Source organism: Lacerta agilis, chromosome 8 (assembly GCF_009819535.1).
Source record: "Lacerta agilis isolate rLacAgi1 chromosome 8, rLacAgi1.pri, whole genome shotgun sequence".
In the NCBI taxonomy this organism is placed as follows: Eukaryota; Metazoa; Chordata; class Lepidosauria; order Squamata; family Lacertidae; genus Lacerta; species Lacerta agilis.
This window is the reverse complement of record NC_046319.1, coordinates 16,232,882-16,250,791: the sequence shown is the minus strand read 5'-3', so window position 1 is coordinate 16,250,791 and position 17,910 is coordinate 16,232,882. Positions and strand designations below refer to the sequence as shown.

General features: G+C 49.1%; 1 protein-coding gene across 5 annotated transcripts in view; it reads left to right on the top strand.

Moving 5' to 3' along the window:
• Positions 1–17,910, top strand: part of C1QTNF12 (C1q and TNF related 12) — a 42,258-nt gene that overhangs the window by 6,661 nt on the left and 17,687 nt on the right. For 2 of the 5 annotated variants that reach the window (XM_033156305.1, XM_033156302.1), the window contains exon 1: positions 4,821–5,049. The exons of 1 other annotated variant lie outside the window; for it this stretch is intronic. In XM_033156305.1, coding sequence (XP_033012196.1) covers positions 4,861–5,049 — 189 coding nt within the window. In that variant the 5' untranslated portion in view covers positions 4,821–4,860. 2 more of the 5 variants (XM_033156303.1, XM_033156304.1) reach the window with 2 other exon arrangements.

The window sequence follows — 17,910 nt, the reverse complement described above, 5'->3', positions numbered from 1 at the left end:
AAATCCCCGCTTGGCCACGAAGCTCGCTGGGCAACCTTGGGGCCAGTCATTGCCTCTCAGCTGGACCTACCTCACAGGGTCGTTGTGGGGAATTAAATGAGGAGGCGGGGGGATAAACGACGTGTGCCGCTTTGAGCTCCTTGGGGGGGGGGAGGTGGAATACCGGTATACTGTAAATGCAATAAAAAATAAAGATAAATAATGAAAAGGCAGACCATCCCTAGGTCACCCTGGTTAAAAACCCAGAACCAGGCACAGGCAAACTTGGCCCTCCAGATGTTTTGGGACTACAACTCCCATCATCCTGGACCACTGGTCCTGTTAGCTAGGGATGATGGGAGTTGTAGTCCCAAAACATCTGGAGGGCCGAGTTTGCCTATGCCTGCCCAGAACCTTCCTGGACTGGATAGCTCAGTTGGTTAGAGCGTGCTGCTGATAATGCCAAGGTTGCAAGTTGAATTCCCCATATGGGATGGCTGCATTGCGGGGGATCGGACTAGATGATCATCGGGGTCCCTCCCAACTCTATGATTCTATGAATGGATAAATATTTAGCAGGCTCCCACCCCCACCTCCCGGCTTCTTCCAGCTCACATCATCTTTCTCCTGCCCTTCCCCTTGCATAAATAGCTATCTTGCATTCCTCGAGAACTATGTAGCAAGCCATTCTCCGCTAATAATATTTAACTTTCCTTGGCGTCTCCTGGTACTTATGCTCCTGTTCAGGTTAGTTGTAGACGGCCCCGCGAGTTTGTAAGTGTACTTGATGACACGTTAATAGGACGATCTGTCATATTGCAGCTAAACAGCCCAGACGGTTCCGCAGACCGTGGCAAGGATTGGCGTTCTTGCGACGGCTCTTTCCTCCTCCCCGCCTGCCTAGAACACACCTAACATCTCCGCACCCCTCAAACGTCCTGGAGTCTGCATGCAACTTTTCCTTAAGCATGTCTAGAGTCGAACCTTTTAAGTATTCGGCACCAAAAGGTAAACAAGCCCCATGCCAAGCTGACCCAGCAGCTGCAATTGGGATAAATTATGGATATCCTTATTGCTGCAGGGAACTGCCCCCCCACCCCAGATCTGTCTGCCAAAGAACCCCAAGTTTGTTAAAAAATGAAATTAATGAATATCAGCTTGTGAAGGATGTCCTAACTTAGCCCAGGCTCATACAGTATAAATGTAGATAGGATCATGGAGCTGTATTTAGTGTTGTTGTTGTTGTTGTTGTTAATTTATTTATTACATTTGTATACCATCCTATACCTGCAGGTCTCAAGGCAGTTCGCAACATAAAATCACAATAAAAAAAATAGCAGAATACGATTTTGTTTGTTTGTATGAATGTCTAATCAAATCAAATAAAAAATAAAAAATCGCAGAATACATAATAAAAACAAAAACAAGAACAACTCAATAATCCCCCCTCCCCAACACATTTTAAAAGGGCGTTGGGTGTCAACCAGCTGAAGAGTTCGAAGGTACCCCAAGGGTCATCTAGTCCAACCCGCTGCAATGCAGATGCTTCCCCCCCCCCCCCGAAAATTCAAAAGGAAAAATTGGAGGAAAATGTAGATGGAAATAAACCAAAATTAAATTCAGCAAGCAAATGTGAAGTTCAGCATTTAGGCAAAGTGGCAACCAAATGCAGGAGTACAGGAGAGGGGTGCTGTTTGGCTGGGCAGCGGCCAGTACGAAAAGGCTGTCGGGATCGCAGTCATTCACAAGCTGTGCAGGGTGGGGGGCATAGCTGAGTGGTGGAGCACATGCTTTGCATGCAGAAGGTCCTAGGTTGATTCCCTGGCATCTCCAGGTAGGGCTGAGAGAGATCCCCGTCTGAATCCGTGGAGAGTCATTGACAGTCAGTGAAGTCCTGACAGCTTCCTAGCTTGCTAATCTGACCGTGAGTTGGTTAGCGTGACACAGCTGCAAAAGGGGCGAATGCGATTTTAGGCTCCACGAATAGAGTCACGAGTTTCCAACTCTGACTAGTCCCACTTTTATTCTGTGCTGACCAAACCTCCTTGTTTGAGGCACCACACTTTAAGGAAGGTTGCAGATGGATTGGAATGGGCTGCTGGAGGGCCACAGAGGCGATTTGCTGGGGGGGGGGTTAGAGAAAATAAAGAAATGTTACTGAACCTGGATGAGCCTGGAGAAGAGAAGACAAGGGGAGGCATGATCACCCTCTTCTCTGTTGCCCCTTGTAGAACACAGCAGGGAGGAGGGTGACTTGGCTCTGCCTGCCATTGGCTCTGGCGCCACCTACTGTCAGGCTCCCTGCTTTCTATCCTACCAGTCCCAATAGGCACCAGCCATCACTGATTAAAATAGGTAGGTGGAATAGATTAAACCGTTCACTGACTGGAGAAGCAATCTGACCTGGGGAAACACGACACTGCCATTCCCATTTAAAGTTGTGCCACGTTATTTCAGAGCATTGGCAACTGTCCATTCAAGCCAATAGTCAAAAAAAAATTTCATTTTTTTTTAAAAAAACCTTCCAGTAGCACCTTAGAGACCAACTAAGTTTGTTCTTGGTGTGAGCTTTCGTGTGCATGCACACTTCTTCAGATACACACGCACGGAAGCTCATACCAAGAACAAACTTAGTTGGTCTCTAAAGTGCTACTGGAAGGATTTTTCTATTTTTTATTTTGTTTTGACTATGGCAGACCAACACGGCTACCTACCTGTAACATTCAAGCCAATGTTGTTCTAGCCTAATACTGTGGGGCCATTGTTTTTTTGTTTGTTATTGTGGCACGCATTTTTGTGTTTTTATATAGTTATGTTTGTGTTTTTATAAACTACCCCACGATCCTTGGATGATGGGCAGTATAGAACTGTAATAAATAATGCTAATAATAATCACCAGGTAGGGATGAGAAGAGACCCCTATCTGAATCTCTGCACCGGTCAGTGTCCGCAACATCGAGCTAAAAAGACCAATGGTCTGGCTCAGTAGAAGGCAGCTTCCTATATCTTAAGGGAAGGGGTTGTAGCTCAGTAGCAGAGCATCCCAGATGGTCCCAGGTTCAATCCCTGCCATCTCCAGACAGTGCTGACAAATGTCCCCTGCCTGAAATCCCGGGGGGCTGCAGCCAGCCTGTGTAGACAGTACAGGGCTAGTAGGACCAGTGGCCTAAGTCACGAGAAGCCTGCTCTCTACATTCCTAAAAGGCAGGTAGCCAGCTTCACAGAGGACAAGCCTGTTGATGGCAGAGGCAGTAAGCCAGCCCTGTTGCATTTGTGTGCCTGGGCGCCTTCCTACCCTTCTGGTGCCACTGCATGAAACCTCATTGATCGCCCCTTCTCCCTCCTGTGCTCCCAGTTCAGAGCTGGATCTCCAGCATGCCAAGATCTGCCCTTGACCTCAGTGAACCCGCCTCCCTAACTTGGTTAAGTCCAGCAATGTGCTATACCTGGAATAGCTCCGTTGGCAGAGCGCAGGACTCTCAATCTCAGGGTCGTGGGTTCGAGTCCCACGTTGGGCAGAAGATTCCTGCATTGCAGTGGGTTGGACTAGATGACCCTCGTGTTCCCTTCCATCTCTTCCCAATTCTATGAAAGCTAACAGTGCTCCATTTATACAGCGTTTTCTGCTGGAAAGCGGCGATCCCAGTCTGAGATAATGGGGAAGAGAGTTTTTGGAAGGGGCTAGGTGGGAGGGAACGCGCAGAGAGACATTTCTGATTTAAATGTTCTTTGGCACAGGGAAAGATTCCACTTATCCACCAGTCTCCCCTTAATAGGAGTCTGAAAAGACCAGCCCCGACAGCTCATTAGAATGTGATCCCTCCCTCTCTGGCTGGGTCTCAACTCCCTCCCTCCTTCAAGTTGATGGGAAACTCTCCCACAAAACTAGTATTTAATTGCCGAGCTACAACCAAGGAGGCTTTTGTCGGTCTGCCGCTGGCGGGAAAGGAACGGAGAGCAGACGGGCATTTGGAAAGTGTTTGAGAGCAAAAAGAGAGAGAGGCCCAATTAGAGAGAGAACGAAGATTTGGACCCCGGTGTTTGGAGTTAACGGGATCCAGGCTAGAAAGTTTGTTTTCTTCCCTACGGAGGTGATTGCCAAATCGTTTATCTACAGATTTCTGCGCCCAGAAAAAGTGAGATAGCTGACTTCGAGCACTTTGATGCCTTTGGGAGCTTCCCAGTTCAATCAGCTCCAGCATCTGCAAACACGATGGTTTCCCACTGGTAAGGATCAGACTTTTTTTTTTCCTTGCTGAGTTCAAGGTGGACAGAGAGCGAAGGCTGAGTGGATGTTTCCCGTGTCAGGAGGTGAACTTTCCCAGCAAGCGGCAAAGATCGAAAAAATTGTGAGGGTGCTCACCGCCCCCCACCCTCAATCTGCCTTCAATTCCTTGCGTGCGTGGTTTTATTTTGCTATTTCTTCCCTTCACCTGCTGCTGATTTGAATCTAGAGGTCTGAAGACGTTTGGGTGAGGAAGGAGACTTAAATGTGAAATACTGGACAGGTGTCTGATGAACTCCACCAGTCAGTCAGATTCTGGGTTTGCGTCTTCCCAAGCTGCTGTTATCAAGGAGTAACTTCAAACCGTGAGTCGTTTTGGCTGGTGCAAAACCTGATCGACCATCTGTTCCAAAGGGGCATCGAATTTGCTCACCGCGATCATTCTCTGCCCACGAACGGACTCAGTTGGCCAGGCTAGGACTAAACATTTCGTTTTTTTTAAGAGGCGAAAGGAAGCGAACCACATTTCTCTCTGAAGACTCACAGGCATTTTGATTTCCCTCTTTGGAGGGTGTTCTCTCTCTCTCTCTCTCTCTCTCTCTCTCTCTCTCTCTCTCTCTCTCTCTCTCTCTCTCTCTCGTCTTTCCATTTGAAAGATGTCCGGCAAAGCCAAGATAAAATGTTGGACTTGGTTAGTTTTGGCAGCCTTGGTGTGCCAAGAGTTTTCCTACATCCGAGTCGCGGTGGCCAAGAAAGAGAGAAAGAAGTCGAAGGAGCCTAATCAGTACACAGAGCCTTTCAACGGGACTCTTTCCAACAGCGAAGAACTCAACACGCACTCCAAGGTAGCTATCCAAATATATATATGCCTGTTCTCAGCTCCTCTTTTAAGTCAATCCTCAAGCGACAGGTGGAGGGGTGTGTGTGTGGAATCTTTTTTTAAAAATATGTTTTTCATCCACGTGACAGCACAGTTGGATTCCCATTTCACAGATGGGGAAAACTGAGGATGACGTAAAGTTAGGTGGCCAAGGCATCAGAACCTAAACACAGGCAGGGTTAAGAAGAGATCATTTCATTTCCATGCCTCTCAAGACTGACAATAGCTCTGTTTGCTGAAGGCTGTTTTTTAAATGCATGAAAAATTCATACCAGTACTTCTTCTTTTTTCCTTGTGCACTTACTGAGAAATTATGCATTTTGTATGCCTTCGCTACTTAAGGATAACACCGCTTTGTAGGAGTTTTCCCACCACAAAATACCGTTTTTAAAAAATTCGGAATTGGAAGAAGCACGCGACCCATTTTGTTAACTGTTTGTGATCAGTTTGTGAATTAGATCAGAGGTCAGTTTGCTTTAAAACGCAAAACAAATAAAACTCCCCTCCATCCCAATCCAGGGGTCTACTCTGTGGGCTCAGTGAGGATGCATTTAATAGACCCTTGGAGCATGTGCATCGTAAGTTGTCTGAACTGATGGAAGGAATTGCCGCAGGAGGCAGCGATGGCTTTAAAATAAGGCTGCCGGCTGTTGCTGTGACTCCAGTGCCCACCACCCCCAACCAACATAGCCAACGGTCAGGGATGATGGGAACTGTAGTCCCAACAACAACAACCAGAGGGCAACAGGTTCCCCTGTCAGTGTTGAGGTCAGAGATATGAGCGCCTAACAGCTATGAGCTGCGTCCAGCTACGTTCTACTCAGAACAGGCCCATTGAAATGAATGGACCTGGGTTAGTCATCTCCATTAACTTCAGTGGGTCAGTTTTGAGTAGATCTAGCTTTGGAGCCAACTCTGTGGGAGCTAAGAGCGCAGCCTCATTTTCCGGGGTGATTTTTGGGTGTCAGGAGATGGTGTCCCCATCATACCCGGCTCATGGGCTTCCCAGAAATAATCCAATTTATAGGGATGGGTGAGCTTGTCGATTTTGATTTTGCCCATTTTTGTTTCTCCCGGGTTCTCGTTTTTCCAATCTTTAGTTCAGTTCTTCACATTTTTCACATCCGTTCGGGATTATTGCTTTTTAAGAAAGTGGTCTGCATCTTAGCGTACGTTTCTACCTTGTGCGCACTTTTTTTTTTTGCATGTAATTTCCCCTAACATACTCATTTTTGCAAGCGGTTTTCTGCGATAAAATACATTTTTAAACAAACCCTGCTTTCTACTAACTTATGCGTTTTTTTGTGCACATTCCCTCCCTCCAACACCTGCATTTTCAGACACACTCCTTGGCTGAAGAACCACATTGCAGAATTTGGAAAAGCCTGGCTTCCAAAGGATGGCTGCGTTTTTTGTTTGTGGGCTGTTTCGGAAAATGCAAACTGAAAGCGCTTTCGTATAGCTCAGTTGGTTAGAGCATAGTGTTGGCAGTGCCAAGGTTGCAGGATCAATCCCCTGTAAGGGCTGCAAATTCCTGCTTTGCAGGGGGTTGGACTAGATGATACTCAGGGTGCCTTCTAACTCTATGAGAAAATGCAAACTGAACCAAAATTCTCCCCTTATTCCTCATGGTTCTCTGCAATCAGGCAACTTGGCCCGATCCTACAAAACTGTGCTCGTATCCATCTTCTAATTCTGCAGGAGCAGAAAGCACTGTGAGTTGCATCTGGTGTTAGCCTTCCTTAGGTCTAACTCCGAGTACAGTTTAGTTAGCTCCAAAGCTTGTGTGATTCTCATCCAACGCACCTGGTTTTCAAGATGCATGCTCCTCGTCCAGGGATGCGAGTGGCTAGGCTGCCTTTGTGGCCTTTTCTCTCTCTCTTTTTTTAAAGTGTAGAGATCCAGCAAAGTGTGGTTAAGGAGAGAGGATCTGATGGAGGTTTAGAAAAGCAAGTGCGCAAAGACCAGAGAAATGAGAAACTCTCCCTTCCCCCCTCGGGGAAGCAGGTTGGCGGTAGGTTCAGGACAGGCAAGAAGCCTTTCGTGTGATTACCGCAACACATAGTTAAACTGCGGAACTCACTCCCACAGGAGGCAGTGATTGCCACCAGCTTGGATGGCTTTGAAAGAAGATTAGGCAAATTCCTGGGTGATAAGGCTATCAATGACTAATAGCCATGAAGGCTATGTTCTACCTCCTCTGAAGCAGTATACCTCTGAAGCAGTATACCTCTGAATTGCAGTTGGTGGGAATCACAAGAGGTGAGGGTTGCTCTTGCACTCAGGTCCTCCTTGCATGCTTCCCATTGGGGCATCTTGGTTGGCTGCTGTGAGAACAGGATGATGGGCTAGGTGGGCCACTGGCCTGATCCAGCAACGCTCTTCTTCATCAAGCTTGTGTGCTCATGCTCAGTCGCTTAGGCAAGAGGAGCCTCTTGTTTCTACCATGCCTTCTGCTTGCGAGTTTCCCGAAAGCATCTGTTGCAAAACAGGGGTGTTGGGTTTGTTAGGTTCTCTTGCAGTCTGTCATGTTTCCCCCCTTTGTACTCCTACACAAGGTTTGCTTCTGCACCGTTTCAGCCTCACAACAACCCTGCGAGGTAGGCTAGGCTGAGAGGGAGAGAGGCATGCCTCAGGTTACCCAGTGAGCCTCGTGGCTGGAGAAGGATTTGAACCTGGCCTGCATCTGACACTCTGACCCCGTCATGTTTCCTGTTTCCTGCTCTATTTGAGCAAAGGCAGTTTTTATATTAGGGATGTAGGAAGCTGCTTTATATCACCTTGGAATATTTGCCCTGTTTCGCCCAGTATTCCCTGCTTGGATCAGTGATGGTTGGTGCCCTTTGGGGCTGATAGGGCAGAAGCCAGGGAGCCCAACAGTAGGTGGCGCCAGAGCCAATGGCAGGCAGAGTCAGGTCATTCTAGATTCATCCCCATCCTCCTCCTTCCTGCTGAGTTCTACCAAGGAGGAGGAGGAGGAAGCTGGCAGCCAAAGCCTCCCCATGCACTGGATGGCCGTGAAAAGGCAGGCAGGTGGCAGCAGGCCGAGGACAGACTGAAGTTGGTCGGGCAGTGCCCCATCTGCACCAAGAAACCAGCTTCCATTACAACTCCCATCCTCCCATCCATGCTGGCTGCGGCTGTCAATTTAGCAACATCTGGAGGGCCAAAGTCTCCCCACACCTGGTTTATGTAGCCTGCCACCATCAGCTCTGACAGACTCTCCAGAGTAGGGCTGGGTGATACAGCGCTATATCACTGAAAACCTGTTTGAAGTCCATATCATGATACTGGTTTCATAATTTTTGACCTGGCAATATATCGCAAATCCTGGTGTGTGTGTGTGTGGGTGTGTGTGGGTGTACTATGCAGAAATCACAACGCAGGGTAAACTGAACCCAGCCAATGCCTCTGCATAGTTCCATCCTTATTTCAGACATCATGATATACAGTATATTGATGCATCACGATGTTTAGCTGGTGATATACCGCGATTTTGAAAACCTGACATCGCCCAGCCCTACTCCAGGGTATCGACCAGGGAAGGGTCTGCCTCCCTTCACTTGTTACTGGAGAGGCCAAGGATTAAATTTGGGACTGTCTGCTCAACTCAGTGGCTTGAGCACCTGCAGGTTCAATCCCCACTGGCATCTTCAGGTAGGGCTAGGAGAGACTCCCTGCCTGAAACCCTTGGGATTTGCTGCTGGTCAGTGTAGGCACCATTGAGCTGGATGGACCAACGGCCTCATTCAATAGAAAGCAGCTCCCTCTGTTCCTATATCTTAGGAGAAGGGCTGCACCTCAGTGGCAGGGCATCTGCTTTGCATGCAGAGGTCTCGGGTCCAAACCCCACTGGCATCTCCAAGTAGGGCTGCCTGAAACCCCATGTAGACAACTGAGATGACAATTGAGTAGACAATTGAGCGAGATGCACCAATGCCCTGACTCTATAAGGCGCCGAAAATAGGTTCTCTAACCGCTGGGCGACATTGCTGCAGGAGGAGCCTCTGCACCTTCTGTTGCCACTATTGCAACGGAAGCTGGAAGCTGCAGCCTCACTTCACAGCACCCTGGAGCCGGCCACACAGAGGCACCTGCCACTCAACAATGAGGGTTGCGGCCCCGGGAACCATCTGGGGCTTGCCTTGCCTGCAGGCGGCGGGCGGCGCAATGGGTAATCTGTGGCGCCGAGGGGCGTGACTGCCAAGCTGCAACACTTAATACCCCTTATAGACGCTTTGTTCCTCTTCAGGCTTAAGAAATACACACACACACACACACACTCATACGCACACACTGAGAAGTGTCATTCCCGTAATCTGTGGATGTCTGTGCAGGGGCTTAGCAGCCGGCAATTTACCCCATTGTGGTTAATTAGCTAATAGGAGCTAATTACCCTCTTGCGGGTGGGGAAAAGGAGAGAGATTTACCCTCCAGACAAGAGCTCAGAGACAATTGCTTCTTCTATATCTGGGCAATTAGGAGTGTGCGCCAATTAGTTGGGAAAGACTGTTGCTTGATGGCACAGCGAACGCGGCACTTTATTTAGTCTGAATCCGCCGGTTCGTTTTTCTGGTTTTTGTCTGAGCTGTTGGGTTTTCCTGGAAGGGAGCTTGTTTGTCAAGGAAGAGGCTCTGTGGTTGTGGGTGGGGGAGATGTGCTGGCTGGCTGTTCCGCAGGCCCAGGCACAATCTCTTTTGGAAAAGTGGCCAGTCTTGTATCGAGCGCTGGGTTTTGGCTGAGATCTATGGGTGGGGACCCTAGAACTCTCAAGATCTCCATCAGCCCAAGTCAGCATGGCCAATGGAGCAGTAGTTTAACCATATTTCTGTACTTCAGCTCTCCTCTGCCTCAGTCAGCCTGGCCACCGGCCCAAAGGATGATGGGAGTTGGAGTTCCACCACATCTGCAGAGCATCGGGTTCCCTGGTGCCTGATGTAGGCAGGGAAGCATTCCATTGCCTTGTCTCTGTGGGATCTGATCTGTGGTGGAGCTTTTAACTTGCACATGGTCACCCAGTGATAATGCTGCTGTTGAGTGATTATTGACCAGAAAGCGGTGGCCTCACCTTCATTTCTTCAGCTGCGATTCCTGCATTGCCGGGGGCAGGGGCGTCTTACCCATAGAGGCTAGTGGCGCAGGGCACCAGGGTGCCAAGTTCTGGAGGGCGCCAGGGAAGAGGTGGAGGCTGGACGCGGCGCCTCCCGGCATCAGCTCACCACCCTCGTCTGCCTCCGCCATGCTGCGCCAAAGCAGTGCCACACCCGGAGCCTCCGCCTGCCGTGGCCGCCGCGGGACGAAGCGGCCAGCTGAGCTGGGAGCTGCTGTGTCCAGCCTCCGCCTCTTCCCCGCCGGAGGAGCTGCCCTCCAGCCGCTGCCCACCTCCTCCAGCCCCACAAAGCTGGGTGCATCACCGGCAGCGCTGCCCTCCCTAAAAAAGCTCGGCAACTCTGGGAAATGCCCCCCCCCCCCCCGCCGGAGGGATCTTTGCACCACAGCGCCAGATATGCTTAAGACGGCCCTGGCCGGGAGTTGCACTAGATGACCCTCGGGGTCCCTTCCAACTCTACAATTCAATGATTTTATGAATCTACATGAGTGGGAGATTGTGTGCGTGTGATCCCAGAACGTATTGGCCTGAGAAAGTGCCCAAATGACCTAGATCCATTATATTCAGTGGTCCAGGAGATCTTTCCAACATTGTAGGGCCTTAGCTTAATAGCTGAACACATGCTTTGCGTGCAGAAGGTCCCAGTTCGCCCCCCGACATCTCCAAGTAGGGCTGGGAACACCTGCCGCCTAATACCCAGGGGTGCTGCTGCCAGTCAGTTTACACAATACTGAACTAGGTGGACCGAAGACTCTTGACTTCAGTAGACACCACTCCTCAAGATGGAACAATGGGCCGACTCTGCCTAAAGCAGATCCCTATGGTCCCATGTTCCCAAGGGAAGGGCCAATATCTCAATGGTAGAGCTCCTGTTCCTGGGGAACGGCTGCTGGTGAGATGGTGAACCTGTGGCCCTCCAGATGTTGCTGGACTCAGCCATTGGCCAACCGTCTGGAATGATGGGAAGTTGTAGTTTAACCATGTTGTAAGTCTCTAGCTCCCTACAGCCTCAGCCAGGGATGATGGGAGTTGTAGTCCAACAACATCTGAAGGGTCAAGCATTTCCTACACCTGGTTTAGATGACCAGCCGTGATGGTGGCCATGTAGCCTTCTTTACAGAGGAGACTCCTCTGTTTGAAGGGTTGCCTGGCAGAAGTCTAGTCCAATGATAAAGGATACCAACAAGGGAGAACCAAGCAGGGCAGGCAGGCTGCCCTTCATCCCCAGATCCTGGATGGCCAAACTGAGCAGTCACACCCTTCACCTGCTCACAGCCTCCCCCACGACGGTTGCATTTTCTGTTTAAAACTATAGCAGCGATTTCTAAATTTGCACCTATGTATATAAAAGAGTGTGTGCTGCGGACACAAATCTGCGTTCCTTTTCTTTGCTGCGTTCCCTCTTTCTCTGGTGATGCAACAGAGGCCGTCCAACTTGCACACCCAACTTTGCGGTTCTCTGCACTCGGCCTCTCTCGGCCTCACTTTTCCTGGCCTGTAGAATGGGAGTAAAAATGGATGAATTTCAGAAGGTTCTTGTGTGGATTGGAGAGAGCTGGAAGAGAGAGGGGGCTGTCAGCTCATCCCCTTGTGGTAGTTCCCATGCTAGATGGAAATATATATATATATATATATATATATATATATATATATATATATATATATATATAGTCTGTTCGACAAATGCTTGGAAAGGTATGTTTGTATACTAAGCTTCAGAAGAGCCCTGTTAGATGAGATCTGTTAGATGTTAACTGCCAATGGACCCGGAGGCTTGAATCCTGTCTACAAACAGCAAAATCATTCCCCGAGTGTCAGCATTTTTATAGAGCCCAAGCCCTTCAGAATTCGCACACAGGATGGAGGCAGCAACAGATTAGTGGTTCGTGGAAGTTTATGTAAATTAAGTGGGGGAACAGACCCCAAAACAACCCAATGAGGACTGAGCATGCCCAGAGGCCACGACTAATTGCCTAGTTGCTTGGAACCTTTAACAGGAGCATTCCACGCTGCAAGACTTGGTTGCAGACCCCTTTTACCGGTAATTATCATGGCCAATAGCCTGCAACGGATCTATCCTCCATCTGTCTTTGAGCCATTGCAATTATCCCATGGCAGGGAATCACATTGTCAGTGCATTATAATTTGCACATTGTGAACAGGATGCAACCTAAGACATATCAGTCTAAACATCAAAGAGAGAGATCTGCAAAGAGATCAAGGTAGAGGGAGGGGGGCAGTGTCCCATTATGATGATGATGATGATGATGATGATGATTTTGATGACTTTTCCCCAGACTGGGACTCAAGGCGGCTTACAAAAATTAAGGCAACACTGATAAAATACAGAAAACTAAAATCCAATAGCTAAGAAGTAATTAAACCACGATAGAATTAAAACAATATAAAAACCAATCTATTAAAACGCAGATGGCAAAAACAGCGCAGCACACTTAAAATCCCTTTCCTTTAAAGCAATCAGCTCCCCAAGGCCTGCTGGAATACAACAGTCTTCACCTTCACTGGTGGAAGGACAACAAGGAGGGAGCCAGTCTAGCTTCTCTAGGGAGGGAGTTCCAAAGTCTGGGAGCCACCACTAAGAAGGCCCTCTCCTGCATCCCCATCATACCTGCGATGGTGGCAGGACCAAGAGAAGGCTCTCTCCCAAGGATCTCAGAGGAGAATACAACCTTTCAAATAGCCTGGGCCTAAGCCAGGCTTCCTCAACCTCGGCCCTCCAGATGTTTTTGGCCTACAGCTCCCATGATCCCTAGCTAGCAGGACCAGTGGTCAGGGATGATGGGAATTGTAGTCTCAAAACATCTGGAGGGCCGAGGTTGAGGAAGCCTGGTCTCAGCTGTGTTGGACTTTATAACCAGCAATTTAAATTGTGCCTGGAAACAGACCAGCAGCCAGTTGTAACCAGGGAGTCGTGGGCTTCCAGTGACCAACCCTGGTCAACCGTCCGGCTGCAGCTCTTTGGACCTTCTGAAGTTTCCGAGCACGTTTCCAAGGCAGCCCCTCTGTGCGCGGCAATCTGTTCAGTCTACTGGACCAGCCTCTGCTGCAGCCGTGGGTCCAACACCCCCCACCCCCACCCCGCTTTGGCTTCTTGTTCGCCACGGTGGCTCAGCCACCCCGGCTCGGCTGCAGGCATCTCCCTTCAGCTGCCGGAGCCTGCCTTTTGCCAAGACGAACAGAGCGCGGCTTACATGCTCATTCCCGGGATTGCTCATGCATGCCATAGTAATTAAATAATAATACCACAAGGACAGAACATTCATTTTAGCTGTCAGTCACGCCGGCTGGCGGTGGGGAAAGCAGGGAGCGCCTGGCCTGTCTTTCTCCAAGAGGGATTTGTAACTCAAGGAAGCCAGCGGCGGTGGCCAGGCCCTGCGTGGCTTCTCTTTTGCGGCTGGTGCGAGGCGGCTGCAGAAGAGAGCCGTTGGGATTGCTCTCTGGCACGAGGCTCTGTTTGCAGCCTTTCCCACGCTCGTGCGACGGCAGAGCGCGGCCCAAAAGCTCATTAGGAAAATATATTATTGTTATTATTATTATTATTACTACTACTATTATTTTGGTGGTGCTCTTTGTACAGACTTACAGACAGGTCCTCACAAACTGCATAGGAACCTGTCTTGTGCATTTCAGGGGCCGGAGCAAGTCAATATGAGGGGAGGTAGGGGCATTCTGCATTGCAGAGGGTTGGACCAGATGACCAGGTGATTGAAGCGTGTAATATTATGCACGCACAGTGTGGAGAAAGTGAACAGGGGAAGCTTTTTTCCTCTCCCTCTCTCATAAGGCCAGAACTTGTGGACATCCAGTGAAGCTGACTATTGAATGGTTCAGGATAGATAAAACGTGATCCAACTGCAGGGCTCCTCTTTATGTCCTGATGAGAGAGATGGACTTTGCAGCCATACTGCAATCTGCTGTCGAACATCTCCCGATTCAAAGGTAGTCTATCATGGAAGGTGGGGAGGAGTATATTGTTGTTCGGTGAACACAAGCCCAAAGTCCTCCAGTAGAAAAGCAGAGCCTGAAACGTGGCTTTGAGCAGTGCCATTTTTCTAGAAAAAGAGGTGCTGGAACTCATTGTGAACCTTGTTCCCTTATCATGGCAATAGCGCCCACCTTTGAGGTGCCAGAACTGAGTTCCGGCCAGGGGTGCTGTTATGTACTGAGTTGAATAGGATCCAAAATGCAGCAGTCTGATTGGTCCTAGAACAATAGGATTGAGATTGCAGCAGTCTGACTGGTCCGCAGGAGCCACCCAATCCAGCTGCAGGTGGAAGTGAATCCGCACTCCGATTGGCATACAGGAGTATCCCGGAATTAGCCAATCACGTGGGGCCCATTGTGTAAATAGTGTATATAAAGCAAACGTTTTGGGGGAACTGCATTCCTCACTACTATGAGCTGAATAAAGAGCATGAAAGTCACACTTGACTCCGAGTATATTTCAGGTGCCAACTTGAATAAAATATTGGGGGGGGGCAAGTAAGCCCCCACGCTGCATAATCAGTCACATGAGGCAGTGCACACACAGCATTTGAATGGCAACGCCCATCAACTCTGGGGGGATGTCCTACAAGTTGGCTCCTATGTTTCAGGCTGAAAAAAGTCCTGCCTTTGAGAGACAGTGGGGAACCTCAGGTCTGGGGGTCAGATGTAGCCCTCTGGGGTTCTTCTCTGGCTCCTGGATCTCTCCTCGGACCACACCCCTCACCAGCCCTGCTTTGCATCCTCCTTGAGTACTTTTGCCTGACTGGAACATGCCACTGAGCTCCGATCTTTGCTTGCCTGCATGGAGGATAGAGAGGGCTGTGCCACTTGCCAGTGTGTGTGTGTGTGTGTGTGTGAAAACTATCCTACTGAATGAAGGTAAAATTTGCATTCTTGGCCCTGCCCACATTTGCCTCTGGGCTCCACCCACCCTTGGCATGTGTCCCTGGGTAGGTCACCCAGAAGGGAATGTGGCATTCAGGCTGAAAAAACCCCTGATTTTGAGGCTAGGCCTTTGGTGGGAGAGCAAATAGCGAATTTGAAATCTGAGAGTTCACGCGAAGCTCAGAAAAACCGAAGGATTTGCGGAAGAAGGGTGGGGGGAGCTCTGAGGAGGGAGACACCCCCCCCCCCCGCTTTTTAAAAAGCAGTCCAGTATTGGATCAAGCATGTTCAAGTGGGCACAGCATACTGACTATCGGGGGGGGGGGGTTAAAACGAAAAACTAGGGCAGGAATGGAACGGTGTGTGCAGGGAAATGATGCCGAGCTGGTCGTTGGGAAGCCTGAACATGGCAACATTTTCCCTGGAGCCTCTACCTGTACCCTCTACCTGTACCTTTTTGTGGGTGCATTCAAGGCAGGAGAAGTTGCTCAAGAAGTATTCCTCCCGCGCGCAAACCCCCCCCCCCTCCCAAGAAGTTTGTTTCATCGGCAGCAATTTGGGATCCCGTAAAACACTTGATTCCTGATCCCGTTCTTGGGATGTCTGCTTGACCCGAGGGCATGCTTGACAGATCTAACATTGACACTAATTACTCAATTACCATGGAATGCAAAGGCTCTGCTGGAAATGACTCAGGCAGCCCCTTCCTTTGGCTCGCAAGGCAGACAGCTGCTATTCCACAAGCCCCCACCTGGGGCAAGACAGGAGGGGGCGGTGCTGAGTGAGCCAGGGCGCTCCAGTGGGTAGCCCTCGGGCTTGATCTGGCCCCAGGGGTTGCTAAGATATATGTTATGTAGCTGTAAAAAAGGGGGGGCGGGGGGACCTGACACTTTCAACCAGTGGCGGCTGGAGCTTGCTGTGATTGGTAGGGTTCCCTCCTCCTCCTCCTTGCTGAGTTCTACAAGGGCAACACTGAGGCTAAGGAGGAGGAAGCTACCTTCCTGCCTGCTCTTCTCTTGGCCATTAGGAGACCATGCAAACTGCAGCATGACGACAACCTTACCTTTTTATGTATATAGGAAGATAATAATAATAATAATAATAATAATAATAATAATAATAATAGGTGGTGTCCAACTGAGTCTTATACAGAGTAAACCAGTCTAAACTAATGTACACAAGTTATTCATGCCCATTCCATTTATTTCAATGGATCTACTCTGAGTAGGACTAACACTGGATGTAACAAAATAATAAATAAAGAAGACAAGGGACAGGCACATAGCTGTCAACTTTCCCCTTTTTTAAAAAGGGAAATTCCCTTATTCCGAATAGGATTCCTCGCAAGAAAAGGGAAAAGTTGACAGCTATGAACAGGCAGCTGAGAGAAAACTCTTAGAAAGGGATTTTCCAATTCAGCTTCTCAATAGTAAGCTGATACTGAACTGAGCCCTTTGCTGAGTGGGGGGGGGGACCCTCAGAGGAGCTCTCTAAGTTTTCCCATCCATCCGGTAATTCTGGTTTGGGTGTCTCTGATTTCCTGATTTCTTTTTTCCCCTTTCTTTTTGCCAACACCCTAATCTGAGAGGGATCCACCCCCCCCATCCAAGCCCCCCTCCCTTAGATAAATCCCGACGTGTGCCAATATGCATTCTTGTTTTCAAATTTTGATACATTCTTTCCAGCATCCTCTCCCCACCCACCCCCTTGCTTTCATTAACAAGCCCCAGATTCCAAGAGGTGATTCATTAAAGCTCCTGAGCTGACAGTTCATTCATTGGAGGGGCTCGTGACTCCCGGGCTTGTCTTCTTCTTCTTCTCCCTGTTGATGATGGAACTTTGGCAAAGGAAAGGGCGTGTGAATTGGCTGGGGAGGGAGTCACTCCCAGATTCCACTTTTGACAGGCGATCGGTGGCAGTGGGCAGGTGCTCTGTCTGCCACCAAGCTCCGGACCATTTCTTACTAGGAACAGAGGAAGCTGACTTACGCCATGAGAGCTTTGCACTTCTTCCACAATTGGAGGCAGGAATGCTTCTGAAAAACCAGTTGCTGGAAGCCTCAGGAGGGCAGAGTTCCATTGTGCTTGGTGTTGGGCCTGATCCAGCAGGGCTCCTCTTATGTTCCTGTGTAAGTCATGTCATTGATCCTCCCAGCTTAATGTCATCTACACCAGCTGGTCTTCAGCTGGCCCAGACCCAAGGCCCACCTCTGACACATGACCTATAACAACATGGGACCCATTTTCACATTTCCACTTTTGATTTATACTTTACTAGCGGGGAATGCCCAGGAATTTGTCGAGAAACCAAGGAATATTGTGATTTATTTAAATAGGTAGTGTTATTTGTGAGTTTTTGGCCGCGCCAAAAACTGGGCAAAGTCACACCAAAGTCATATTTCAATCCACCATCTCGATTCAGAACGGCACTTGGCACCCAAATGTTGATGAAGAGCACTCCCCCCCCCCCATCTCAGGAATTCTTGTGCCAAGCTTGGCGATGCTATCTCAAGAGGCAGTTGAACCAACAGAGGACAAACGGACAATCCATTTTTCCAAGACGCACAGCAGCAGTTAATGCCTGGTAATCACTATGCGGAGCTGGACTAGGCGACCAGAAAGTTCTCTTTATGATCACACACTTGTAAGGGTACCTGCCTTCATTGTTAGGTCCCCAATGCTTCCTGGCAGGGCTTAGGTCAGGGGTCAGCAAACTTTTTCAGCAGGTGGCCGGTCCACTGTCCCTCAGACCAGGGGGCCAGACTATATTTTGAAAAAAAAAATAATGAACGAATTCCTATGCCCCACAAATAACCCAGATATG